This window comes from Alternaria atra (genome assembly GCF_907166805.1).
Source record: "Alternaria atra isolate CS162 genome assembly, contig: 28, whole genome shotgun sequence".
Classification (NCBI taxonomy): Eukaryota; Fungi; Ascomycota; class Dothideomycetes; order Pleosporales; family Pleosporaceae; genus Alternaria; species Alternaria atra.
Genome location: NW_025091326.1, coordinates 2,050,225 through 2,077,769, shown reverse-complemented (window position 1 = coordinate 2,077,769; position 27,545 = coordinate 2,050,225). Strand labels below are relative to the sequence as shown.

Genomic DNA, 27,545 nt, shown 5'->3' with positions numbered 1-27,545 from the left:
GCTTCCGTACCAATGACAAGATAATCGTTTTGTCTGTCGATGTATAGAGACTTGTACCAGTCATTGTCACAGCTTCAGTCCTCATTCGTATAAACTTAAATCTGGTCACTGCCTCCAGAATATAATTGTGTGACAAGGTTGTATATTCCGAACGATTTTTCTCAACAACCTAGCAGAAAGACACCGAACGCGTTCTTCCATGATCCTTTGTCACTGGTGCCACAGGCCTTAGCACTTGACGCCAAGATACATAAGCGCATGTGAATGTACAATGCGAGATTGCGAAATCAGAACTGGGTTTCTAATTTGTGTACACAAACCGTGAAGAGATTGGCAAGCGAGTGATCCCGCCGATGTGAAGTACGGATTGACATCACACAAGGCACGGAGGGAAGTCGCAACTGTAGTGGCAGTTGCACCGATACGGCTGTATCCCTCACCAGGCGTTGTCTATCACCATACACTTCGATGATGCAAGCTTCATTGACTACTATCTTCGTTGCATGAAATCAAGGCTATGGAAGCTTCGCAAAGCGACCATCATGTCAGGCTGTTCAGGCAGCAGAGTGCAATCTCGATGGCAAGGGACATGGCGAAACGCGTGGTGCCCTTGATAAGGTCGGCATCGATCAGCCTGAAGACGTAGCAAAGGTTGCAATGGACGTATTCGAGGCCAACGAAGCTGCTTTTGCAGTTGGCTGAAACAAGAAGTTACAATCGACAGTCTTCAGTTTGATTCCGGATTCCATTACTAGTGGTCTTATCGCGTCTGCGCGAGGGCCACCAAACGAAGAATGAACTCAAGTAACGTAGGTCACAAGTGAGTGATCGGGCCAGTCCGCAACGTCTCCGCGCAGTAACGTAGCATCCGACTAAAATGAAACTAAGACGTATTTCGTGATGGCAATTCTCATTAGAAACCAATCGACACAAGGCAACAAGGAACTTATTCTCCCAGCCAGAATCAACATAGCATTAGAGTTTTTCCGTCTCAAACAGGGGAATCAAGACATTTCTCTTGTAGTTAGATCCAACTTGTTATGTACAGTGCCTAATCACCCTGCTGCATAGTAAACTCTTAGCTGACTATTTCTCTTATTTATTGCATCCTTAAGATACTCTTTTACACTAAGATAACTACAGTATCTATGTGACTATGTTCCTACGATGCGCGTTTGACGACCTTAGTCGACTTTGATATAAAGGCTCAGCCCCTGAGATAATTGTAAGCTCGCAGCTCCACAGAACAGCATTCTATCTCTACTGGATATAGACTCCTAGCAAATTGAAATGTCTTCTTCTTTGAAAGGAGAAGCATTTTCTTGACATTTGTGTACAATATGGACTTGACGGAAGTGAATACCTCCCATGATGACTTCAAAGAAAGCCACGAAGCTGATCGAATGTACAGACGCACATCACAAAGTCGCTCTCTCAGTCCTTAGATCCTCAATCTCCTTTCTAACCTCCAACGCTGCCCTAGTTCCTTCTTCAATGGCTCCATCGATAAAACTCCTCCACCCGAGTGCCCAATCCGAGTTAGCAAATACCACTTTTCCATGCCGAGCACGCATGTCATCCAAATGCTTAGCCAACAATTCCGGCGGCGGGAAGAACCACGCACCCTTTGCGAATTCGTCCTTGGACCAATTGTGGAACACTAGACGCTGAATATCTACGCTCTTTCCATCGTAGTGATCCGGATTGAACATGGACGAGACGGCTTTCTGAGTACGCGGAATATCTGTCTCAGGATCCATGTGCTTGTTCTGCCCTCCGAAGCACACGATATGTGTATTTCCAGCTGGGGTTGTGCCGTCGCCGATTGCGTAGCAAAGTTCGTTGTATGGGTAAGTGATACCGGTCCATGATCTTAAATCCTTGTTCGAAATCTCAGCGTGTACCTTGACTGTCTGATTAACGTGACCAATCCTGATGGCTGCTTGTTTGCCTGCTGGGAGCGGAGGTTCAAAAGACACGCTGCTCAGTACGTTTAGTGGAACTGTGGAGATAGCGCGGAGAGCGCGAAATTTGCGACCAGTCCGGGTGATTATTTCGACGTCTGAGACGTTATCCTTGATGCGTTCTATGGGTGTGTTGAACGAGTATGATAACCGCTTTGTAGCGACTGCTTCATCGAAGAATCGCCGTGCGAATGTTGATTGACCCTCGCGGAATTTCCACGTGATGAGCAAGTCCATCATGCCCTGATTAGTGTAGCCGCTCATTGCCCACCAGTGCATAAATTCGTGGAAGGAAGTCGTTTCGAGCGTTCCACCACTACACAAAAGGATAAAAGTCTCAAGGGCGGCGCGTTCTTGTGGCGATAGCGTTGATGCAATGTCGTCGATCCGGTTTTGTGCTGACTGCGAATCGAGTGCAATCGATCCTGGGTTGTGAAAAGTGTCATGTGGGAGGGGAATCATCACACGCCCATAGACACCGTCAACGTTGGTAAATTTCTTAAGGGCAGAGTCCAAGAGTGCGTCCTACAAATTTTCGTCAGCATTCATGTTTAGTACAGAGTTGCCATTAGAGTCTCACCTCATCTTCATGGCTCATCGTAGCACTACCTTGATGCGTGTTCAGTTCGAAATGCTTCACTCCCTTCGAGAAATCAAAGCTTGATTCGATATCCTTCTCCATTCGGTATCTTAGGACCTCACGCCATGTGTTGGCCTGTCCCCAATGTACCCATGTGCCACCCATCTCGAATGGATAGCCACCGATGTTGGAAGACCATGAGCGGCCTCCGATTCGATCGCGCCCTTCTAGTAAAAGCACTTTGAGGCCTTCAAGGGAAGCATTCCGCGCAGCCGTCAACCCACAATATCCTGCGCCAATAACAACGACGTCGTAGGTGGCTTCTGAGCTGCAGATGTTGGATGCAGGAGTGACAACACCTAAAGAAGGGACGCCAGCTTTGAGACCATCCTTGGGAGTCCAGCAGTATCCGTCACGGGAAGTCATCGTGCGTGTACGTGTGTGAGAAGTCTAACAAACCTAATTGCAATGGTACTGGCGAATGTTCTCGAGGTGCTGAATTTGATTCCCAGTCTGCGGAGGCTGTGGTCAGACATTCTTATACCACATTTTGGTGGTGTCCACGGGTCCCAACCTTGCGCAAGTCTTCGGTGGCGCTATGACTGATTGGGGTTGTCTCGAAGCTAAGCTTAGGGCCGATATAAAGTGGGGCAAGTCGATTACCGCATTAGGTTGCTAAAGTGAGAATTCCAAGACGGAGAACACCTACAACTTCCTCGGATTGCGCATCATGCATACCTAGGCCCAGCTCTTACATAACCAATACTCTGGAGATTTTCGGCAAGCATTGAGTCCACCTCTTATCTCCTTTGTTCGCCCAGAGATTCCGTAAGCTTTGCACAGCAATTGGTATGTTGCGAAACTTGGTCCGAGCGTAGATACTGTTCATGTAGTCGACAAAGAAGGCTCTTCGGACTGGGTCGGATGATTCTGCTCCCGCAATGAAACATGGCCATACCAAAGCATGTGCGCCCGGGGAGTGTGGTGGAATGAGAGAGATGCATTCAATAAGATCCCGGATGGTCGAATCCTGGAGGTCTTCGCATTGCAAACGTTTAGCCATGGACGTAGTCGTGGCCTCGCTTGTCGCACGGCGAACATAGATGCTGCAAGCAGTGTGGAAGCACAACCTGATCTTGTCCATGACCACGTAGCTTTCAGACCCAACTGGAAACTGCTCAGATGCAAGCCAGTCGTGGCTTGCCTCGGATGCTCTCGTGATGGCAGCTACACCACTGTCCTCTCCAAGTAGGGGTACACCAAGCAGTTCGAACCTAAACCCAATTAGCAGTCTGCACACCTATACAACTCGCCTTATCTCACATGTTTGTTGCCGATCGAAGAAATCTCCTTGCCGTCGGATCTTCGCTCTCAGTCTTACTGTTTGCCGACAAGGTAAGCAACATCCCAACAAGAAAGCTATAATCTTCACTTCCTGTAACTGTCTCACCCACGAGCAGAACGATCAATGTTGCCCAGGTGTATTCGTTGAATACTTGATCTGCAGTGGCAGACATAGAGTCTTTACGCAAACGGGAAATGATTGCTGCGCGCTCCGCTTCTGCCGCGTCCCTGATTTGCGGTCTTTCACGGGCGCGATGTTGTGCCGCCACAGCGCCTACTGCTCGACGCAGTACCTCGTCTTCAAATGCCATACGCAATAGTAACTCGCGATAGCCATTGGAAGTGGTATCCAGAATTACCATAACCGGCGCAACAGTTTCCGAGAAATAAGAAAGTAGCATGCGTGTCTCTGCACTGAGTGGCGCGATCCACGGTTGCAATCTAACATTTGTAGAAAAGTGCTGCAGCATGCATTTCTCAGTGCTCGGCGTTTCCTCCACGTATTGTTCAAGCCCTGAAGTGACCACCTGCTTAGTCCAGGATAGCGATTGAGAACTGTCGGCCGCTGTAGACAACGCCGACAGATCATCAGATTCCTCGAATGCATCTGGCCATCGTGTCACTACGGGTCTAGTATGGGTTACCGACCTCTTCTGCCCTGTTGGCTTCGCCAGTTTCTTGAGTTCGCCTTGCCATTTGATTACCGAAAATTCTGTGCTCGTCGGTAAACAAACTTCGGCGTTACCATTAATGTCTGGTACTTTACGATCTTTCAGTTTACCACGTCTCGCTATACCCGCAGTGAAGCGTATGCGGTTGACTCCGGAACACTCGATATCTTTCTTGATGCATTTGCCACACGACGGCTCAGCTTTATCGCAAACGATGCGACGACGCGAGCACTGGAAGCATCCTAATATGGTTAGTCGACGGAGATTACTGACGATTACGAGTTGACGATAGATTTGGGTATACCTCGCTGTTTCGACATCGGCTTGGCGCTTGCGCTCTTCACCAGAAATGGCTCCACCGTTCTACCCGGTGACAAGATTATAAGGTGAACTATGGTAAGGGGCCATACTAATTTACATTGATTAAGTTTAGACCAAGCGAGCACTGCGTTTGAAGTCAAGGAGTTGAGGCTTATCGTTTGTCACAAAATCTACATGTTCGTGGGCGATGGCGGACAAAGTCCAGCAGGTGCCGGCGATTCTACAATCACATAAGCCGCCAAGGCATCCTTTTCGGGCTCGTTTTCTAAAGCGCCAAGCCCTAAAGTAAAGAAGACGCAGAATCTGCTCCAGTGAAATACTTGCGATCTGTTGCCCCCTATACAAGGCAAAAGCTAAATCAGTATCAGGATAATAAATCTTCTATCTGAGAAGTCTACATTACAACTAAACCTCTATTCTTTCAGTTTGGACTGTTGTAGGATGCAAAAGTATCGGTCTATATAATGATGTCTTAGCTATGTGTTATTGTAATCGTCTAGACTAGAGGAACCTTGACATGTTCAGCTTTTTTCTTTGAATGAGGTGGTTGTGTGATGTGAGTATCCCCACTGCTTGTTTTCAAGCGTGCAGTCAAGCTCTTGGGCTTCTCGCGACATTCACTGGAATGGAAAGCACAGTACTGGGACGCGCTCTCAGCCATACTATGGGTAACGGCAGCAGGCAAATCGCAACTCGTTTTCTACCAGCATGTCACCACATTTCATAGATACTATGTCTGCGCGCACATTACCTCTCATTTCAGCCTAGTGGATCTTACTGCTTCTCGGGATACCCCATCTTTGCCTCGTCTTCCGCCGTTCCAAATCCTCCCCAACCCTCAAAATCATCGGCAAACTTGACTGCCGCACGGAGCCAGTGGTTCGACCGATCGTCTCCAGTTTTCCAAGTCTCCTCTGCCACCTTCATAGCCCGCAATGCTGCGCCGTGTTAGCTAAGTTGTCCAAATCCCAGCATCATGTACATGACCTACCTTTGACGTAATGTGCATCAGTTGCATGCGGCCCGTTCAACGCCTTGTCCACGACATGCTTCCAGCTCTTCTTCTGGCTATCGTCACTAGCCATAACTCTACCCATATCAATCCCCGGCCTCATCTGGGCAATGTACACAGCTAATGCAAAGAGCCACCACTGTCGTAGGAGACTAACATGAAACTTGGCCGGTACCAACGGGAGAAGGATGCGAATGGCATGGGAGCTTGTAAGCACATGAACAAGGAAGAAGTCGTATTTTCCCTTCGCCGGTGCCGGAGTGCCTGTCAAAAGCCCCAGTCCAACCTCTTGAGCGGCTTGGAACTGTTCATTCGGGGCTGTGATTTCCCAAGCGTTCCAGTACTCCAAGAAGGCTTCTTCGCGCTCTTCCAGTACCTTGGTAATATCGCCGCTGCGGTGGTCGTAGAGACCGTCGAAGCGCTTGTCATTCCGTACTTTATCGAGTATCTCGATGAGCCCTGTGTGGTCTCCACTTGCGCCATGAGGGCTGGGCTTTGTGTATTTTGGGTCATCAATGTATTTATGGAGGGAGCTGTAGAAGCAAGAGCCCATCGCGAGGGCCTCGATCGCGACGGTTTTGGAGTTGAGTTCGTAAGCGTAGCCAAGATGGATCAGAGGATGTGCAACTGAATAGTATTAGCGACGTTCAAAATTCGCAAGACTGCAAGCTTACGTCCGGCGATGAGGCCATTGATCAGCGGCTCCTTGCCCTTGAGCAGGAACTCCTCGAGGACTTCTTCAACATCATACTTCTTGGTCACGAGTTGGTCTTCGAAGAAGTCGATGAAGGCGCGTTGGTATCTGGCTGCCGTTAGGAAATAGTTCTCGTCTCATAGTAGCACATCATAATGCAGCCACTTACTCGCGCTTTCCCAGAAACTCTCGCCAATCATCCTTTGTTATTTCACCCGGTGCATCGTGCCACGGCTCAAGTACCTCGGCCTCCTTCTCGTAGATCTCATTCAAATGCTCCGCCGTGCCTCCAAGAAGGTAAGCCGATCCCAGGATCTAGGGTACATGCTTAGCAGCTACAGCCTTTACAGGAGGAGCAGCATACGTGCGGTGTATGATTGTGAAAAGTAAGGTTGTGGTATATGATTGAGTAATTCGCATGGTTCGCTTTGAGTAGATGCTTGAGAGTCCGTGGCCGCTTCTCCGCCGAGGTTTCGATATCGTGGATTTCAACGGAGGGTAGATCGACGGTAAGATGTGTGCCTTCGCCTGCGCGAAGAAAAGACGGTAGTGATATCCTCGGTAAGCTGAACATGGCGAATGTGTGGTTGTGAAAGTCAAGAGAGTTTGCGGGGAAGATGCGCAACTGAGAGCTCGCGTCGCGCCTTTCTCGTTCTGGTATGACGTGATGTCCTCGCAAGCTTCGCCCAATCAGCATTAGCAGAACCTCAAAACAACATCATAACATTTCTTTCATCTCTGCTCTTTCATCCATTGCGTGATCATGAAGTTTGCAAGACAATAATTACCGAATCAGACCAATACTCTTTGAGTGTGAATTGCACTAATTGCAGCAGTATTTGGGTGAACAGAGCCCGCTCAATTCTTCATATTTTCACTTCCCTCTGGTGTACTGAGTGAGTCTGGAGCATCTCAGTCTTCCCTCACGCATTCACCAGCTTTCGGAGACAGTAAGTCCCCTTACCCCTCTTACCCAATCCGGAAGGTTAGCTAAGGTGACGATTACTCCAACATTCTAGCTGGACCTTTTATTCTTTGTGAAAAAAAAGGGCCGAAGCTCTTTCTGCTGAGTCCTTGCGTGTTGTGCCGTTACGAGCTTAATGCGTTATTGCGCTTCTAATGTTTATCGACTCAACATCACCAGAATAAGAAATGTGAGTTTGGCGTAGAGTACAGCAGTGGTTTTGTGTGAATGTACTGGGTCCACCATTCGGTTGTCAGCCTTGCCCTCACGTAGCAGGGGCTCTTCCGTGCTCATTCAATGCGATCTTGTAGAATTCTACACCTACTATCATAGTTCCTATTTGAGTAGTCATTTACCATAAAGCAAACCAGACGGATACATACTTAAACAGGCAATACTCCTCTCTGCCATTGATCACGGTAGAATTTAGGTGAAACGATTCCTTTAGAACTAGATCTTAGCCCTGACTGACTACTATGGGAGCTTTGCTTTTCACGTACAAGGTTGCTGCAATCGACAAGCCTTGGATATTACCTAACGTAGTAACACGTCGTCTCAGACTACATTAGATAGTGTTGCTACTAATCTCCAGTGTACTCAAGCCGACCACTTTGCGTCGCCTCTATGGCCCCTGCCTTCGTACGAGTGTAAGTATACTCTGACGTAGCGCACTAGGAACGAATTTTTAAGAATAAATCACATCACACCTGGGTGTAAAGACGCTTTCGCGCAAGATACGAGTTATGACATACTGCATAGAGAGCGACCCACCACTTTTAGTACCAGCGGAATCGGGTTATGTACGAGCCGAGCACACTTCCTCCACAGGAAGTGCTAACAACGTATCGCTTAGAATTCTTCCTGCGAGGACACGTCGTCGGCTGGAATCATGAGTCGCCAGTATGGAGATGCTGTGGAGAATGTTCCGCTCGACATATCGTTAGGTAGGTACAATGGAGAGCAGTGAGGTAGTTGCCGCCCTATCCGGTGTCTGGAACTGACGCAGCACAGGGAAAATCATCCTGCGCACATCGTCGGATCACATCTGGGGAGAAAGATGGAGACGCTGAGATTCAGCGGGTCTAGACGCTGCAGTCAAGATCCTTTTTGTTGGTGTTGTGCATCGATCCCGACCCCACGACGATTCCAAGGACTACCTGGGTTATGCAGGGGCGGCATTAGGATCGGCACGCGGCAAGCTTTGTCGAACGCCACGGGCGTTTTGCGAAACAGCCTTCCGCGATAACGGCAGTGACCCTGAAATTAAGGATAAGGGTCCCTAGGCATGTGAAAGTTTAAGAGATAATGGTCGAGTAATCCCAAGTCGTTGCGACCGACTGAGCGACCGAGCAGAAGCTGTTGACTAATTTTTGGCTGCGTTGCGCGACCTCCGTAGAGTGCTGATGCTCAAAATAGACACAGTTTGCAGAGTTTTGAGGGACAGACAAGAGAAGCATCCGGGACCTGCATTACAATGCTGAGTGACGTCGGTGGCTGTCGCTTGCGGTTCTGCTGGCAAAACCTAACGGCGTATGCGACGCAGCTGTCACGGGCATCACGACCAAGATAGATACCCGGCGCCATTGTTGAAGGCCAACAACGGGCTTACTGCGGTATGCGCCATCGCTTTGGTTGGTTGCAGACGCGTATCCTTACAGCATTCTCTACCAAATGCGATCCCAACAGAGATTCTAGACAAAGCGATGTGGCCCACCCGGTGTGCTTGCCATGGCCATAACTCGTCCACCGTCGCTTCCACGACCCATCTTTTCTTTGCACCAGTCACTGACGAAGGCTTGGCGCAGAAATTGAGGAATCGCAGATCGGGGAGCCCCAAAAATAATCCCTGGCCCAGCGAGCGCTGCTCCTTTAACCCCGGGCGAGCTCCACCTATTGCTTGCTACCTTGCTGCTGTCCATTCCACTGTGTTATCTTCTTCTTTACTTCCTTTTATTGTCGATTAATCTCTACACAACACACCATTTTTCCTCGTCACTCGCTAAAAACACCATTTGGAAAATTCGGCACCGCTTGACGTCATCCCGTTGTAGCAGTTCGCGTTTGACCCTGGACCACCGGAAGATTGAGCGCATGCCATTGACTGCTGCTTTAAGGTGAAAGGCAATCCATTGTTTCAGTAATCGGATCTTGCGTTATCAACAAAAACCCGCGGCAGAAACAAACACAATCGCTTCGCTATCGCTCTTCTACAGTCTTTTCGATCCAATACCTCGTCCAACTTGGGCCTGAGCGCGCCTCTTCACCATGACGACACCCAACATCGAGCGGCCGGAGCCGACGTACGATATGGACAGTAACTTGCCCTACCACAACCAGCGATCGTCAGACGAAGACGGCACAGTTGTGGGGGACGAACATCATCACCATCCATTGCGCGTGGACACTGCGGCACGGCCACTGCACAACAGATCGCGATCCGGAACACATCTCACCGTCGAAACCGCACATGATATACAATCACCATCGCAAACGCGGGAGCAGGCGAGCAGGCTCAACGATGACCTTGCTGTGCTGGCTATCGAGCAGGGTCTGGACGAGAAGGAGGCTCTTCGACGTAATGCCTCGATGAACCCATCTCTATCGCGCGTACGATCTCGTAGGGAAGAACTCATAGACGACTTCGATGCAGCGACAAACCCATTGCACGAGCAGGCCGCTCGTTATACGCCACCAGAGAACCCAACTACAAGCTTCTCCAAGTTTTTCAAAAAAGTCCACAACTCCTCATGGCTTGTTAGGTACTTTACGTACATTACGCCCATGGTGCTTCTGATTCTCATTCCATTGTTTGTTGGATTATTTGCCTTCCCTGACGCTAATGTTGGGGGTGTTGAGCTTGTTTGGTTTTCCATATGGCTCATGATCGTGTGGCTGACGCTGTGGGCTGGAAGAGTGAGTATTCTTCGCCTCTCCACATCTACAAGCACTAATGTCCATTGCAGGTGCTCGCAAAACTCCTTCCGTGGCCTATTGGCCTCGTTTCTAGTCTCTTCACCAACAACAGCAAGAAGTGGAGGGACATGGGCAAGCAACTCGAACTTCCAGCTACCTTGTTTTTCTGGTGGTTGGCCATCGAAGTGTCATTCCTACCGACCATGAAGAATCACCACGTCAACGGTGATAAGAACACGCGCGACTGGGAAGGCACCATGAACAAGGTCCTTGTAGCTCTCTTTGTCGGATTCGTCCTCAACTTCATTGAGAAGATCATCATCCAGCTTATCGCCATCAGCTTCCATCTCCGAACTTACCAGGACAGGATCGAGCTGAACAAGTTCCAGATTGGAAGTCTGGCCAAGCTGTACAGGTTCTCCAAAGAGAAGATTGCCATGGAAGACTCGGAGTTTGAACAAGGTGACAACAATGCTCCATCTGGCGCACGCACTCCCGGCCAAGTGCTCACAGAGGCGCAAAAGAACATCAAAGTCGGTTTCAACAAGTTTGGAGACATTGCTGGCAAGGTCGCTGGAGATTTCACAGGTCGTCAGGTTACCGGCAGCGGCCATCCTCACCAGGTCGTTCTGCAACTCATAAGTACTACTAGTGGTGCCCAGGTCCTGGCTCGTCGTCTCTACCGAACTTTTGCGCGACCTGAGACGGAGACTGTCCATGCCGACGATCTCAACAACGCCTTTGATAGCGACGACGAAGCTACTGCCGCATTCTCCATGTTCGATAAGGACATGAATGGTGACATCTCCATGGAGGAACTCGAGGCTGTTTGTGTCGAAATTGGTCGTGAGCGCAAGTCCATCACCGCCTCCCTGAAGGATCTCGATAGCGTCGTTTCCAAGCTCGACGATGTCTTCATGTTCATTGTGTTAATCATCACAATCATTGTGTTCATCTCGCTGATTTCGACATCCGCTGCCGGTGTGCTCACATCCGCTGGTTCGACCCTCCTGGCTCTGTCCTGGCTCTTCTCCGCAACCGCCCAAGAGTTCCTCCAGTCTTGCATCTTCGTTTTCGTCAAGCACCCATACGATGTTGGTGACCGTGTCACAGTCTACGGTAATACCGGAGACCTAGGCCGAGGCGACGACTACTTTGTCAAAGAAATCGCTCTCTTCTACACCGAGTTCAAGAAGATGCAAGGTCACGTCGTCCAAGCGCCCAACAGCTATCTCAACACGCTCTTCATCCTCAACCACCGTCGTTCTGGTGCTCTCGCTGAAGCCATCCCCATTATCATAAAATTCGGCACAACTCTCGAGCAAATCGAAAGACTCCGCAATGTCCTCCTCGAATTTGTCACAGAGGAAAAGCGCGAATACCAAACCAACATCCTCACCGAACTACGCGCAGTCCAAGAAGTTCACTGGCTCGAACTAAATGTCGTCTTCTTTTACAAGTCAAACTGGCAAAACGAACTCCTGCGTCTGCAGCGCCGCAACAAATTCATCTGTGCACTCACAATGGCAATCCAGGAATGCGGAATCGAAGGCCCACGCATGCGCTACCCTGGTCAAAAGCAATCTTTCCCCGTTTACCTGCAGAACTTGCAGAACCCGGCTACACCTGGTGTTGGCATAAACGGCACGCCCGACAACCCCAACGGCAACATCCACAACCAAGCCCAAGACCAACCTTTCGTCGCACCCGCAGAGGGAGCAGAGTCTGGTACCGCTGCCGCACCCGGCCGCAGCCGCACAGGCTCCATCCTGCGCAAACCCGGTGCCCCAGAGTCCCTCGCCGCTATGGGCCGTCGTGTCGACTTCTCCCTCGGCATGAAGTCAATGGGCCTTGACGACCCCAGCGGCGATGTGCTCGACGACCGAGAAAACGAGTCTCGCGCCCGCGCAACCGTCGTACGTGTCACGTCCCCCTCGCGTTCCCAAGACCGCGCTCGCGCCTCCGAAGACAGTGCATCCGCTCGTAGTACGGGTATCCAACGCGTCAGCACAAACGCTTCCTCCGTCGCGCGCGAACGCACGCATCGCAACCGCTTCTTCTCGCGCAACAGACATGGGAATGATGAGGAGGCTGCCATGGCTGATATACCCGAAGCGAGCGATTACGACACGCCGCCTAAAAGGAAGAATACGCTTGATCCTCGGACTGGTGTGATTAGTTCAAAGGCTGTGAGGAGTAGTCACGATGATGGCGAGGAGGGCCTGCCTATTACGAGGAATGCTAGTGTGGATGTGCCGAGGAGTACGGGCGCACTCGCGCCTAGTACGGCGGATAGTGAGAGGACTTTTGGTCAGCCAGTGAGGTCCAGGACGGATGGGATTGAGATGAGGAGGTTTCACTAAGGAACAGTCTTGATCCAACCATCGACACAGTCGTGAACGGGTTGCTGAGAAAAGTCGACCTTTTTTTTTTTGTCCAACATCTTTTCTCGCGCCACAGGCCCCTTCTACTCACAAGCGCGCGCGTAAAGCGAACTGCTGTTCTTGGTTTCGTTTCTTTTTTTATATAGACTAGTTTGCAGAACAGCCAAAGGCAGCGCGCCAGGCTAGCTCTCTCCTTTACTGTAAATAATTTCCCTTCTCCAAGCTTCTCGTCGTTGAGAGCCAAACAAGAAATTTCGAATAGATTGAGTAACACCAATCCAATGTGCAAGTGAGTTTGCAGATTGTGACGTTCACATGCTTAACGGTCGTCTCTCGTGCTACCTCTGAACACCCAACTAATCACTTACTCCAGAGAAAAAAAAAGATTTCCCAACACAATTAGTGGGTCATGGAACCTCAATGTCACGACATGAACAGAGACATCATTTGAAGAATAGCGCGGTGCGAGGATGTATAGTCTTCCATTCCCTTGTACTATTCCGACTACTTGTCGTAGCAAGCTTCCCTCGTCCCCTCTTCTTCTCTTCGAGCTTAGTACTCGCCCTCCTCCACCTCATCATCGAGCGAATCAGACGCAACCTCCTCATAATCCTTCTCCAGAGCAGCAAGATCCTCTCTTGCCTCTGAGAATTCACCTTCCTCCATACCCTCACCAACATACCAATGAACGAAAGCGCGCTTCGAGTACATGAGATCGAACTTGTGGTCGAGACGGGACCAGGCTTCTGCGATGGCGGTGGTGTTTGACAGCATGGCGACGGAGCGGTCGACGGAGGACAGTTCGCTGCCGGGGACGGAGATGGGTCTGGGGAGTTGTTAGGAACGATTGAATGGAGAATGAAGATGTGAGACGTACTTGGTGTAGTTGATTCCGAGCTTGAAACCAGTGGGACACCATTCAACGAGGTTGAAGGAGGACTTGGCCTTGAGAGCACCGGCGGCGGCGGAGCAGTCGCGGGGGACAATGTCACCACGGTACAGAAGCGCGACAGCCATGTACTTGCCATTGCGAGGATCACAAACAACCATTTGGTTGTTGGGCTCGAAGCCTGTTTGAATTAGCAAAACATACACAAGACGATGCGAGATGGCGTTGATGACGCACACTGGAAGGTAAGGTCGGAAACCTTGAAGCTCTCGTGGGAGCTCTTCTTGGCCGAGATGACGGGTGCGTAACTAATGAGCGGGTAGTGGATACGCGGGTATGGCACAAGGTTGGTTTGGAACTCGTTCAAATCGACATTGAGCGCGCCATCGAAGCGCAAGCTGGAGGTGATGGAGCTCACAACTTGAGCAATCAGGCGGTTGAGATGCTCGTAGTTGGGGCGAGGAATATCCAAGCTGCGTCTGCAGATATCGTAGACAGCTTCGTTGTCAACAAGGAAGGTGCAGTCGGAGTTCTCGATGGTGCTGTGAGTCGACAGAACAGCATTGTAGGGCTCGACGACGGAGGTGGAAACGCGAGGAGCAGGGTATACGGCAAACTCGAGCTTGCACTTCTTGCCGTAATCGGTCGAGAGGCGCTCGAGGAGGAGCGCACCGAAACCGGAACCGGTACCACCACCGAAGGAGTGGAAGATGAGGAAACCTTGGAGGGAAGAGCAGTTGTCTGTGTGTGTGTGTGTTAGCAGGCACTTTGCGTTGAAGTGGAGTGTCGAACTCACCAGCAACACGACGGATCTTCTCAATGACACTGTCGACCATCTCTTTGCCGATGGTGTAGTGACCACGAGCATCTACTCTCGTCAGTATCTCTGCATGTCCCAATAGCTTCTCGACACGCACAGTTGTTGGCAGCGTCCTCCTTGCCGCTGATCAACAGCTCAGGGTGGAACAGCTGGCGGTAGGCGCCAGTTCGGATCTCGTCAATTGGAGAAGGGTCCAAGTCGACGAAGATGGAACGGGGAACGTATTTGCCGCTGCCAGTCTCGGTGAAGAAGGTCTCGTAAGAACCACCCTCACCAAGCTCCTTCGCATCGGGGTTGGGGCGACCATCGGGGAGCAGACCGTGCTCAAGGAGGTACCTGAGGTGGACAAGTCAGTCTCAGAATGCAAGACTTTGGGGGCGCATGCGCGCGGTTTGCGATAACGTACAGCTCCCAGGCGCTGTTACCCAGCTGGGTACCAGCTTGGCCGATGTGAAGGTGGCAGATCTATAGAGCTTGGTGTTAGCATTGCGATAGCTCCGTCTCATACAAAGCCGGCGCAAGAGGTGGGGGGATCCTTCGCTCCTGTGCTAGCGATTGAAGCCTCAAAAAGAAGCAATTCAACTTGACATACCTCTCCTCGCATGGTGAATGTGTTGCTGTGTCAAACAGACGACTGTCGAAGGAACTTCAAGAACCTGGCGTCGACGCTGGAGGCAGAAGTGTCCTGGGTTCAAGCAAGCGGTGAGGAGCGCCGCGTTGGTCTAGCTTGGTGGGGTCAGATGCAGGGGCCGCACGGTTTGTTTATGTACGCGACCGTCGCGACGAGCTAGACACGCCTTGCCCTTTTCAACCCACAAGAACCGTGGCGGCCATGCGGCACGGCGGGGAGACCGTTGGCTTTTCAGGGATGCGCTCCCTTGCGGTGTGATGAGTTAGGCTGAAGGCGCACATATTGTGCTTTCCAGTCGAGGCTGATGGTTAGATTTAACCGTGTGAAGACGAGGAGGTGTGCATCAGTCAAGTATGAAGCTGTCGATCCGGCGGTCTAAGCATAAACCTTGCGCGCCGAGTTGGTTGATGTTGCGAACCATGTCCATTTCTAGTCTAAACTGCCTCCATTGAAGGGACAGGGGGGATATCTTATGTGCTCAAGGAAACGCAAAACCGCCTTCTATGTGTACCTACATGCTGCCGACCTGTCCACAGATCGCTATTACTCTCCAGGCCCATCGGCCACCGACTCCTTGCCCTTATTGCTCCATTCCCCCGCAGAGGCATCGATCTCCCGCGTCGCACTCTCACGAGTTCCATTCTTGCTGTAGAAATCCCGGATATCCTCACACCCCTTTGGCGTCCTGCACACTTTACGGGCATCTGCAGATGCCGTCTTCCAAATAATCTCTCTAACCTCTTTGCCGACCTTTTCAATGGCATCCATGGCCCAAATAACATCAAGATGCTCATACCCCTCAATAACCTTTGAGTGTACGATATCAACATACGGCTCTCTCCCGCGCTCAAAACGACGTAGTAGACTACGGCCATCTACCAGATCGTCGGAGCCACAGACCCATAGTGCGAAAGGAGGTGTTTGCGGACCGTACCATGCGTATCGCTCAGCATCTTTCCGCTCATCATGATCCTCCTTATCCGAATCGTGAGACTGGTCATTCGCATCAACTTTCTTGTGCTCCATCTCTTCGTCCTCCCTATCTTCCATAATCTTCTCTTCCCTCGTAGCCAAGATACATTTTTGCTTGGCGAAACATTCGCGTCCGAGCCACCATCTCATACTTTCTGCGCTGACGTAGACGGGGGCGAACTGGAACATGCGGTTCCGCAGATCACGCTCCCAGCGGTCGTCTGTCCAGTTGAACAGGAAGGCGAAGACACGGTATCCCATGGAGCCGTAGAATCTGCCCGGAAGTAGTCCATGCATGATCATCATGAAGGGAATGAACGCGTGGATACCGAAAACAGTGCGGAACATGTTTGGGCTGATTACCTGCATGAACTTGAACTGCGCTTTACCAATCAGACGACCAGCATAGGCAGCAGGTGCCAGAGCGCAGAAAACGGATATCTTCTCGCCAATCTCGGGTCGTTGTTCTTTGGCTAATGCCACAAGGGTTTGTGTAGTGCCCTGGCTGTGTGCAATGAGACCTAGTTTTTCGAACCCGGTTTCTGAAAGTACGCGAGAGACGAGGGCAGGTAAATCCATGACACCCATTTGACGGATATTCCACGCCCACATGCGCGGGTCTCCGTATTGTAGCGTGCTGTGGCGGGGCTTGAAACCGCACCTGTTATTTCCAAGCCAAACGTCGTATCCGGATTTTGCGAGGAAGAAAGCTAAACTATCGTCGTCGTTGGTGCAGTATGCACCAGCAGATTGCAACAGTCCGTGGATCATAAGCACAGGGTACTTCTTTTCACCTTCCTCGTATTGCGAGCCGGCGACATGCGTACCATCGTCTGGAAAAAGCTCGGGTGAATGTGGGGAGCGCTGAGCGGAATTTGTGCGTTTGTAGTCGCGAGGATTGTAAAGATGCCAAAGTTCGATGATGAAGCCGTCTTCAGTCTGGACATCGAAAATCTCACAATCCAGTCCCACCCTGCGTGCGTAGTGTCGCACATCGCACACCAGAGGATCGGGACCGCCTTCTAATGGTTCAAATGCATCCGTCGTTCCGCCATCTTCTCCGCTCTCCAACTTCTTCGCTGACGGCATAGTGTCTCGTTTCCTCCATGCTATTTCTGCCTTTTTTCTCGCTTGCTTCCGCTTGATCTCCTCTTCATAGAATGGTCTTCGCTTTTCAGGATCGCGGAAAGTGAGCAGCAGGAATAGGTGCTTGCACATGCCAGGGAGAGACGTAAAACCAGCGCCTAAGACAATGACGAGAAGGAACAAGAATGACAGGACACCCGAGGATACTCGAAAAAACCAACATTGGTACTTCCTCATGAGCGTTGGTGGTCCGTACATGGGGAGAGGTGGAAACAGAGGATTCGTCTTCCATGGTGCTTTCGCATCGCCCAGGGCAACATCGGATTTTCCCTCACCCTTCATCTCTGCTTCTTTCGGAAGAAGCCCATGTACTGTTCCATCTTTGGCTTCGCGCAGCCGTGGCTCCAGGGGTTCTTTCTGAGCGGGATCACGGTCGTCGATGATGTCCCGCAACTCATTGAGTTTCGTCGCTTCTTCAAGAGGAACAGCAGGTAGGCGATGACCATCAGCAGTTTCGATAACAGGGTCTTGCGGCGTTATGAACCGTGCTTCGACCGCTTGCGTAGAACCAGTGCCCTCATCTTCTTGGCCTGGTGTGTATTGTCCGAGACGCTCAGCCTGCTGTGCAAAATCAACTGCGGCTTGTGTCTTCGATTTGTTCTTTTGTTCGCCATGATCGAATTGCTCCTCAATACGATGTTTGACAGATGTAACAGTGGCACTCGGCATGTTGACTTGGGGAAAACTTCTGTAGTTCGGCGATGGTGGTGTGGAGAATCCAGTGTTCCGCGGAGCATAGATACGGCTGTCGGCAGCTTAGATGCTTCTCAGTGTTGTATTCCCAAATGGACTGCTGCAATCACCTGGGCGCGCAGGAAGGCTGCTACACGTAGGAATGAGGTCGAGAAACATGTTGCGGCTTTTTTGTGAACCGCGTTTTTGACGCGGTGGCTGCTCGCGCCTTGGTTGGAGATGACATTACGTCAGGGAGAAAGAAGGAAGCGGCAAATCACCAAGCGATCTCCAGAAGGATGCATCTCAACGACCGCGTTTGGAGACCCCATAGCGGGAGATGGGGGCAGGGTTCACCATTCTGTGGTAATGGTTTGCATGGCGAAGACGCTATTCCTTTGACATGTGAAGAGCCTGCGGACCTGGCTCCGGAGTCGCGAATTCCAACGTCGACAAAGCCAGTACCAGAAATCAGGGACAGATTTTCGAGATCTACTACTAGAGCGGTATATGCAGCTGATGCAGTATTTCGTATGTTGTGGACATGCACATGTTCTCTTGGTTGTGTGTCGTGCGACAAGCCATTCAACACACAATTGAAGCCATCCCAGACCTGAGCCCGTGGTGGTTGCACGATGAACATGAACAAAGGCAAGCCTGCAGGTTCAATAGCACTGAGTCGTGCTGTGCCTGTTGGATGACTGTTCCCCAATTAATCCAGTGGACGCGGGGATTTGTCGCATGTACCCATGTATTCCGAGCGGACTAGCTCTGCCGAGGCAATGCGGCTCTACTATCTGATGCCCGGGCTGAGCGCATGCAACAAACAAAGAGCCTCCCATGCTCATAGCACCTGTCCGTTGAGGCAGATATCCCTCATCAATCCATCATGGACGCGCAAAATGGAGTCGTCCATGCACACAAGAAGCGACGGAGGAGACGTCTTGACCGCCCTCCTATCTCGGCGCGATTACTGCTCGACGACCGTATGAAGGGCGAGGTCGGAGTGCTATCCGAAGACTTGTTCAACGACCTGTTTCCTGGATCAAGAAGCAAAAGCACTGGTATGTAAGAGGAAGAGTCGGTAGTAGGTGTATAGGAGAAGCAGCTGACAAGGAGCAGCAGCGAATGGAGACTCGCCAGACTCGCATCGCGTCCAGCACGTCGCAATTACCCCGTGGCTGCCGAGCTCCATTGTCGCTTCCCAGAACACTCCCTGGACTATCTTGCCTGTGCGGCCAGCCGAGAAGACGGAGAATGGCACAGTGCGCCCGCATTCGTCACTCCAGATCCCGACATCATCCCTCGCATTACAGTCCTTTTCGCAGCTCCTCCAGAACGTCGCCCCGAATAAGACGCAGAGACGAGATACGCCCATCGAGGTGCGCATATACGATGTCGTGCCGGTCGGGCTGGATACAGTCTACGTCAATCTCGATACCGAGGCGCTGCGGAAGCTGGATGAGGTGCATGCAAAATTCGGTGGGGGCTTCATTGCTCAGATGAATGGCGCATCGCGCGCTCCGAAAAGCCGCTATCTCGAGGCCAACGGGACAAAAGGAAAGGCAGTCGACCTAGCCGCGCAAGAGGAGGTTTGGCGACAGGCTGTACGCGAAGCCCTACAACTGCCCACCGTCCTTCATACTGGCGATTTGCTTCCTCTCAAGCTACCCGCTCATCCCATTACCCACGTCCCACCTCCGCCAGCCAAGATAAGTGCCTCCGAGCCCGTGTCACAAGGCCTCCTGTTACCGAGCACGAGGATCGTTATACTACAGTCGCATCGTAGCAGCTCCAAGCAAGCTGTCATCATCCCTCCTGTTAAACAGCCTCCGACGACCAATGGATTTGGTGACGACGACGAGGCCGATGATACGTCCAACGATACATTCTATTCTGCCGCAGAAGACCGGGCTGATTCGCGCAACGCCTCTCCACCAGACGAGGAATCTGCCGATAATTTCGAGTCTGAGCTCTTTGAGAGCGATGCCGGAGACCTGTCCGACGAGTCCGACGATATCATCTCACTGAATGCGCCTATGCTCCCACCTCAGTCGTCTGGGGTACTTTCATCCTTTACCTCGGCGACGCCGCGACCCGGCAACTTCCGCACCAACGGAATAGCAACTCCAGGCTCAGTGTACTCCAGTTTCACGGCTACGACAGCCCGCGGCCCGACAAGCAAGAGCAAGGTATTCAAAGCCCAGGGACTCCTCCAGAGTGTTCCAGATGACCTTGTCCACCCAAAGCCAGGGAGTGAAGATGACGAAGAAGCTCGTGTCTTCGTCGACATAAACACTCTAGTCAAGGTCGGCTGCTTTTCAGGCGACTGGGTGAAGCTTGAGGGTACCGAAGCCCCTTCATCACACCCTCTCTGGGGCTTGGGCGCATTCGGCCGAGTAGACGAAGAGGAGAGTGTGAATTGGCGTCCCGTCAGGGTCTTTGGCTTGCCGGAAAACATGTCCAAGAAGGTTGCGCGATATCCGGTACAAAAGACTTCAGATCTCGACAGACGAAGTAGTTTCTCCGGGTTCTCACAACCAGCTTCGTCATTACATGCTTACCTCTCACCAATCCTTCTCGCAAACCTAGGGAGTCCTTCTCACCTCCGCATCACCCCACTAGCCCCTAGCCAGTCTCCACATCTACCTAGAAGCGCCATGCAAAAGCCGCGGTTGAACAGCTCTTCTTTACCGCCATCCGCTAAAGAGGTCACCCTTCTAAAGGTGTCAACGCCTCTGTCTTCCGATCGTCTACTCCAACCCAGTCTCTTCGCGGCCCTGAAGGACCACTTCGAGCAAAAACGGCGGATTGTAAAGAGTGGTGATCTGATAGGCGTGTCAATCGACGAATCGCTTGGTCGAGCAGTATTCCAAACTGCAACTGAAGACGACGCTGGCAATGATGAGCTGCTGGCCAGAGCCAAGCCAACCGCTAGCGATGACAGCACTAGTGTCAGCAGCCGCAACCCAAAAGTCGTATCCTGGTTCAAGATCGGCAACGTATCGAGTTCTAGTCACGCGTCTCACGACGGCGAAGAAGCTGACATTTGGGGTGGCGCCGCGACGGTAGATGCCGCCAGCACGAAGATGGAGATGAACGGCAGCGAGCAGGGTAAAACCCCAGCTCCCATCAACAATGCATGGCAGTACTATTTGGGTGCCAAACGAGCTCCTGTTTCTAGCTCCCAAAAAACGATGGCACTAGATGAGCTGCCCAAGCCATACATTTCATCGCTTCGAAGACGGTTACGAGAACTCATGTCCGTGGCTACCAGTCCACGAGCCATCCACCTAGGTCTGCCTCCTATTGCCGTCTTGATCACATCGACTCAACGTGGCATCGGAAAGTCTACCGTTGCCACTAAAGCTTGCGAAGATCTCGGTCTACACACATTCTCCATTGATGCCTTTGACATCATCACTGAAGGTGGCGCTGGGGGTGGCGACGTCAAAACGGAAGGCTTTTTGAAAGCTAGGGCAGAGCGAGCCTTGACGTGTGGCGCCGAATTCACAGCACTGCTGGTCAAGCACGTTGATGCGCTCAACGCTGATCGCATGAACACAGCACTGAAAGAGATATTGGCCGACTCTCGTGTGCTGATTGCGACGACAACGGACATCGACAAAGTACCAGAAGGTATCCGAGGACTCTTCACCCATGAGATCGAGATGACGGCACCTGATGAAGGCGAAAGAGAAGGCATTCTAAGAAGCATTGTTGACGACGCTGGCATCAGGTTATCCCCCGAGGTTGATCTCGGAAACGTTGCTGTAAAGACTGCAGCGCTTGTAGCTGGCGACCTCGTCGATGTCGTCGATCGAGCCTTGGTCGCAAAGCAGCAACGCCTCGAAGCGCTCGCTACATCCGCCACAAAATCTCTCTCCTCCTCCGAGATGATCACCACACGTGACATCCAACTAGCAGGCGGTCACTTCAGTAACAGTCTTACAAAGGCCGATCTGGACACCGCAGTAGATGCAGCGCGCAAGAATTTCGCTGATGCAATTGGTGCCCCCAAGATCCCCAACGTGGGCTGGTCAGATGTCGGTGGTCTCACACACGTCAAAGACGCAGTCATGGAGACCATCCAACTTCCATTATCGCGCCCTGAGCTCTTCGCAAAGGGGATGAAGAAGCGCAGTGGTATCTTGTTCTATGGACCTCCCGGAACAGGAAAGACACTCCTTGCGAAAGCAATCGCCACAGAGTTCTCCCTCAATTTCTTCAGTGTCAAGGGACCCGAGCTGCTCAACATGTACATTGGTGAGTCTGAAGCCAACGTACGCCGTGTCTTCCAGCGCGCCCGTGATGCTCGTCCTTGCGTTGTATTCTTTGACGAACTCGATTCCGTCGCTCCCAAGCGTGGTAACCAAGGCGACAGTGGCGGCGTTATGGATCGTATAGTCAGTCAGCTGCTCGCAGAACTCGACGGCATGAGTGATGGCGGAGAAGGCGTTTTTGTCATCGGTGCAACCAACAGACCTGATCTGCTCGACCAAGCCCTCCTCCGTCCAGGTCGCTTCGATAAAATGTTGTATCTAGGTGTATCCGACACCCATGAAAAGCAACAAACTATATTGGAAGCTCTGACAAGGAAGTACGTTCGCATCCCTCATCCCTCTTTCTACAAAAAAAAACAGAAAAAGAAAAATCTGAAAATTGTCTACGGTCACTAACGAAGTGTGCAGATTTACCCTACATCCCTCTCTCTCTCTGCAACGCGTATCTCAAGGCCTACCTTTCACATACACAGGTGCAGACATGTACGCCCTCTGCTCCGACGCCATGCTCAAAGCCATTACGCGCAGCGCCAAAATCGTCGACGAAAAAGTTAAACAGTACAACGATACTCATACACCACCAATCACCATCGCCTACTTCTTCGACCATCTCGCCACAGAGGAAGATACAGCTGTTATGGTCACGGAAGAGGATTTCATGGAGGCGCATAGAGAGTTGGTGCCTAGTGTTAGCGCCGACGAACTCCGTCATTACGATCGAGTACGCAAGCAATTCGAGGGCGCGGGCAAGAAGGAGGAGAAGAATGGTGCTCCGCCGCTTGCTATTGAACAAGAACATTCTAGCAGCAAGGGTAAAGGCAAAGCAAGAGCCCCGATTGACGAGGTTGAGGATATGGTTGTTAGGACGGAGAATTTGGAGATTAATGGACATGCGAATGGATTGGCTGGCGGTGGTGTGGATATCAGTGGGAGCGGGAGTGGAAGTGGAGGAGGGAAAGGGAAGAGCAAGGCACCGGCAAGCCATGCTGCGGGTAAAAGTAGCGTTGATATCGCTGAAGGGGGATTTGGCGATGCGACGCAGGACGATGACTTGTACTCTTAGGGCTTTTTTTTTGCGAGCGTAACTGGTATGCTTGCAGAGCGCGTTTACTGTGTTGTGGATGATTTTAGTAAATGGATCATATGCGCACTGACACTGTCCTTCAAAATCCGAAAATAAAGAAAGATATGACCAAGACGAGAGCGCTAGCTAGCCAGGAGGAGTGGGTTATGTTGTACCATGGAATAGATCAAGATGGTATTTGGTAGTTCTACGGCGATTACGTACGCCGAGCTTGATTGGGGTACCAAAACCCATGACCAGGAAGAGTCATGTATTAGCAACGAAAGAGTGTAGAATTTGTGCTATGGTACGCGAAATATAAATGCTGACCTTATGCGGTTCAACTTTCAGTTTCCTTTTTCCCTTCCCATTCCGACATTTCAAAATCACAATCACACTCAGTCATGTCTTCATCCAAGAATCCGCCATCCCCCTCCAAAACTCTCCAGTCTGGCAGCCATATTCCTGAAGGTTTCCTCCCGGAGCGAACAAGCAGTAAGAGGGCTTTCGAGAAGGTAGAGCGCGAGCTTCTCGAGGTTAGACAGGAGTTCGACAAGAAACAAAGATATCTGAAGCCGAAGACAAGTTTCGACTCGAACTATTGGGAAAAGGCTGCTGAATATGCAATGATGGGCAGATCAGTGTCCACGCTTGAGCTTCGAAGAGCAGCCATCGCCTATGTTGATATCGGTAATCAGGGTTCTCGGGAAGAGTTTTCCGGATCAGACAAAGCAAAGGCTCTTGAAGAAGCCTCCAAAGCATGGGCTATTAAAGAGAACATCTACAGCAAGCGTGCTGCCGAGCTCAAGACCACCGACAAAGAACACAGTCTACGAAGGTCCTTCATGCAACTCTTCACTACCTCTACGTTAGGACTGGACATTAAGCACGCATTCGCTGGCAAGCGAAACTCTAGCTTGCAGAGCAATTTCAGACGCGACATCATTGAGAAGCAGGGTTTGAGAGATCCTCGAGGAGGACAGTACGTGAACCATGTCTGGAACATCTTGACAGGGAAGTATGAACTTGAGGATGGCTTTGTAGCTTCCCACATCTTTGCGTATAAGCTTGGTCAGGAGTTGATGACAGCTGTGTTTGGTAAGTAATCTCCTTGTACCAACCGCCTGTGATACAAGACTAACCTCATACTTTAACCTCTAGGTTCCGACGCGAAGGATGAACTCTTTTCATCTCACAACGGGCTTCTCTTGAAACAAACTATCGAGGCTCAGTTCGACAGTGGAATGCTGGCTATCGTTCCTAACATCAAGGTAATTTGTGAAAGCACAACATACGACGAGTAATACACATGCTAACTTCGTATCTCCACCTCTGTAGGACCTAGGTTCAAAAGCCGAAGTGCAGTTATGGATTAATTCAGATCCGCGCGACTACAAATTCAAGATCTTCGATGGCAACCACAAGGCCTTAGATTGGAATGCCACTACCGATCCAAGTGGTCAAGATGTTACATTCCGCCAACTCGATGGAAGGAAGTTGCAGTTTCCAAGTGGTGGCAGACCCAGAGCCCGTTATCTCTACTTTCACTATTGTTGCCAGATCCTCAGGCAGGCTTGGAAAGCAGGAGCAAAGGCTAATAGCCTCCCCATAATGGCAAAAGAACATGGCATGTTTGCCTGGGGTACAGCAGGGAGGTACCTCGCCAACGATCAGATGCGAGCTTTCATCGAAGAACTTGGCCACGAGTTCGAGCCATTGATGGAAAACGCAACCAAACTTGATACACCGGCTGATCGGCAAACCCTTGCTGACGCTGTTACTGGAGCGATCATTATGAGCAGCCAGAAGAAACTTGACGAAGAGGGTGATGACGAAGAGGGTGATGACGAAGAGGATGATGACGATGGTGATGATGATTAGGAGGTTGCGATGGTTTGGTCAACTCCCAACTACAGCGTGACTACACGGCAAGGACTCTGACATGAGTGGGTGCTCGGATGCAAAGGAGAGGAACAGGGAAAACGGGTGCTGTCTGGTTGTATGATAGATGAATAGTTGATGCGAGGAATTGAGATTTCTTGTGGTCCGCCAGATGAGGCTAGAACCTCCCCAAGGACCCACTCCCAATTAAGTCAACTTCGTCGCGCGCCCGCGTAGCTCCTCGACCTTGTAAACCCCACCACGTTCGCCCCCCGCCAACATGGCGCGCAATCACGAAGTATGTCGCGCCCGCTACTGCCCGAGTCAGCATACGCAGCTCTCGGCCTTCCTCCTGAAGCAATCAAAGACCTGATGAATCCCAAGCCTCCGCCGCCTGAACCCCCTGAAATTCACGCGCCGAACTTGCTCCAGAGTGATGAGGACAATGCGCGACCCATGTCGCCCAACGAGACTTCTATAACGCTATACGCCGAGCTTCTGCTGCATATACGCACTGTGACGCTTTTCGCGTCGCTACGCACGAATTACTCGCGGTCGACTGCTGCGAAGCTGTCTTCTGATGGGTCTTACATCACTGTATCGCATGAGGGCCAGTCTGCGTCAATACGTCTGCCCGTCAACATCGAGGGTGGAGGTGATGCCGCGCTCGAACTTCCATCGCAGCCCCCAACCAAAGAGCTCACGCTACGTCTCCAACTAGAAGAGCGCGAAGGAAGCGACCTCCTTAAGACACTGCACCGCGAGGACCGACAAGCCAACATTGTACCATGGGATGGCGCTTCACTCAACGATGCACAGGATTTGGAGGTTACCTGTAAGAACTGTCAAGGCGTTCTTGTACCGAAAGGGAAGATTCAGCAGTGGAGAGACCTACCCAACGAGAATTGGGCTGAGATGATGGACTTTTGGCACTGCCATAAGCCAGATGAGCACCACTTGCACGATCATACGCATGATGAGGTTGTCGGTCAGAAGGGTTATGCGGCTGGTAATCGTCTGCAGGCTGTAGGGGGTGTAGGATTCGTTGATCTGGCCACATTCTTACTGGCGGAGCCGGATTGTGATGGCGCACAGGTAAGTCATAACTCTCCTCTTACTTCACAGTGTTTGTGACGTGTGGGCGCAAAGAAGGCGAACTAGCCTCCTCAGTGGCATCATCGTCGATACAAGCTCCCTAAATTAATATGCTCATACACGTGCTCTCAGTGCCGGATGTATCCTCTTCTTCAAGTCGATGGATTGCCGGCGCTGTCGAGTTGACGGCCTGGCGTTTCACTGTCTCTATACCCTCAGACCCTTGGGATTGGCAGGTTTAGCCAAGGCTACATTTCACATTCGCTGTTGTTTACTATTGTTTCGTGTTATCCGCACTGACAAGAAACAGCTCTCCTCCGATGAAGGCCCACAAAAGGGCCTAATCCAATGCGCTCACTGCAAGCACACGATCGGCACCCAGGATCCTACTACCTCCGGCTGGCGAATACGAAAGTGGGCTATCGGCATGCGATCTACAACAACTACCATGCCATCCTCTTCCCCAACAACCTACAAGATCCAGAAATGGATAACAGCCCGCCTCCTCCACTTAATCGAAAATACGGGTCTACGCAAATTTCATATCCACACCGCTCCACCACCCCACTCGCAGGAACCCATACCTTCCATCCTCGTCTGGGCCTTCACCCCTGACTTGCTCTTCTCTTCTTCTATACCCACGCCTGATCGTCTTGATCCCACACGCACGATGAAGGTTTTCTACCAGAAGCAGACCTGGCAAGCTTTGAAGCCGGGGGAGCCGGAGAGTGCGCAGATAGAGGATGTGGAATTTCCCCAAGATTTGTATGGGGAGTTGGAAGGGGCGCTCGAGCAGAGTCAGGCATTACTGCCACCGACTGCAAGGAAGTTCCAGGGATGGGATGTTGGATTATTGTTGAGGTTTGAGGTTGTTGAGGCTGGGATGGGGGTTGTGAATGGTGAGGATAGTAAGGATGAAGGAGCTAGTGCGAATGGGTTGTCTTGCGAGATACCATCAGAAGATGTTGATTGAAGATATTAGTTGAATTTCACGACCATACACTGTCTATGCTTTTTTTTTTCTTCAGAGTTATCTTATATGACTACAACGACTGTTGCTTCTAGTCTAGGCCAAACTGACTTTTTATATCCAAGCATGCAGGCTATCCTGTCTCTCTTTCAAAGGTCGAACATTTGATTCGCTCTCTCGTAATGAGACGTTGGTTGCAATCGTCAGTGCTATAGAAGGTCATCATGTGCTAGTCGATTGCCTGACGCTCAGTATTCCCTTTCTCTCTTACATGGC

General features: G+C 51.1%; 8 protein-coding genes across 8 annotated transcripts; 4 read left to right on the top strand and 4 right to left on the bottom strand.

Annotated features, from left to right (window-relative positions):
* Window positions 1-1,418: 1,418 nt before the first annotated feature.
* On the bottom strand, window positions 1,419-2,970 carry ALTATR162_LOCUS7766 (uncharacterized protein; the record flags this gene model as incomplete). Its single annotated transcript, XM_043315395.1, has 2 exons — window positions 1,419-2,489; window positions 2,545-2,970. 2 exons carry the CDS (start codon window positions 2,968-2,970, stop codon window positions 1,419-1,421), a joined length of 1,497 nt encoding a protein of 498 aa, XP_043171330.1.
* Window positions 2,971-5,654: 2,684 nt separating this feature from the next.
* On the bottom strand, window positions 5,655-7,160 carry ALTATR162_LOCUS7765 (uncharacterized protein; the record flags this gene model as incomplete). The annotated part of the gene is made up of 5 exons (XM_043315394.1): window positions 5,655-5,818; window positions 5,872-6,519; window positions 6,567-6,694; window positions 6,756-6,901; window positions 6,951-7,160. 5 exons carry the CDS (start codon window positions 7,158-7,160, stop codon window positions 5,655-5,657), a joined length of 1,296 nt encoding a protein of 431 aa, XP_043171329.1.
* Window positions 7,161-9,815: 2,655 nt separating this feature from the next.
* ALTATR162_LOCUS7764 (uncharacterized protein) lies at window positions 9,816-12,826 on the top strand (the record flags this gene model as incomplete). Its single annotated transcript, XM_043315393.1, has 2 exons — window positions 9,816-10,463; window positions 10,514-12,826. 2 exons carry the CDS (start codon window positions 9,816-9,818, stop codon window positions 12,824-12,826), a joined length of 2,961 nt encoding a protein of 986 aa, XP_043171328.1.
* A 573-nt stretch (window positions 12,827-13,399) lies between these two features.
* On the bottom strand, window positions 13,400-15,160 carry ALTATR162_LOCUS7763 (uncharacterized protein; the record flags this gene model as incomplete). The annotated part of the gene is made up of 7 exons (XM_043315392.1): window positions 13,400-13,673; window positions 13,725-13,917; window positions 13,974-14,477; window positions 14,533-14,604; window positions 14,654-14,892; window positions 14,963-15,021; window positions 15,149-15,160. 7 exons carry the CDS (start codon window positions 15,158-15,160, stop codon window positions 13,400-13,402), a joined length of 1,353 nt encoding a protein of 450 aa, XP_043171327.1.
* Window positions 15,161-15,730: 570 nt separating this feature from the next.
* Window positions 15,731-17,974, bottom strand: ALTATR162_LOCUS7762 (uncharacterized protein; the record flags this gene model as incomplete). Its single annotated transcript, XM_043315391.1, has 1 exon — window positions 15,731-17,974. One exon carries the CDS (start codon window positions 17,972-17,974, stop codon window positions 15,731-15,733), a length of 2,244 nt encoding a protein of 747 aa, XP_043171326.1.
* Window positions 17,975-18,866: 892 nt separating this feature from the next.
* ALTATR162_LOCUS7761 (uncharacterized protein) lies at window positions 18,867-23,323 on the top strand (the record flags this gene model as incomplete). The annotated part of the gene is made up of 3 exons (XM_043315390.1): window positions 18,867-19,041; window positions 19,100-22,577; window positions 22,669-23,323. The coding sequence occupies 3 exons, from the start codon at window positions 18,867-18,869 to the stop codon at window positions 23,321-23,323; spliced, it is 4,308 nt and encodes a 1,435-aa protein (XP_043171325.1).
* Window positions 23,324-23,727: 404 nt separating this feature from the next.
* On the top strand, window positions 23,728-25,204 carry ALTATR162_LOCUS7760 (uncharacterized protein; the record flags this gene model as incomplete). Its single annotated transcript, XM_043315389.1, has 3 exons — window positions 23,728-24,421; window positions 24,485-24,594; window positions 24,662-25,204. The coding sequence occupies 3 exons, from the start codon at window positions 23,728-23,730 to the stop codon at window positions 25,202-25,204; spliced, it is 1,347 nt and encodes a 448-aa protein (XP_043171324.1).
* Window positions 25,205-25,504: 300 nt separating this feature from the next.
* Window positions 25,505-27,272, top strand: ALTATR162_LOCUS7759 (uncharacterized protein; the record flags this gene model as incomplete). Its single annotated transcript, XM_043315388.1, has 2 exons — window positions 25,505-26,299; window positions 26,610-27,272. 2 exons carry the CDS (start codon window positions 25,505-25,507, stop codon window positions 27,270-27,272), a joined length of 1,458 nt encoding a protein of 485 aa, XP_043171323.1.
* Between the last annotated feature and the right edge of the window lie 273 nt (window positions 27,273-27,545).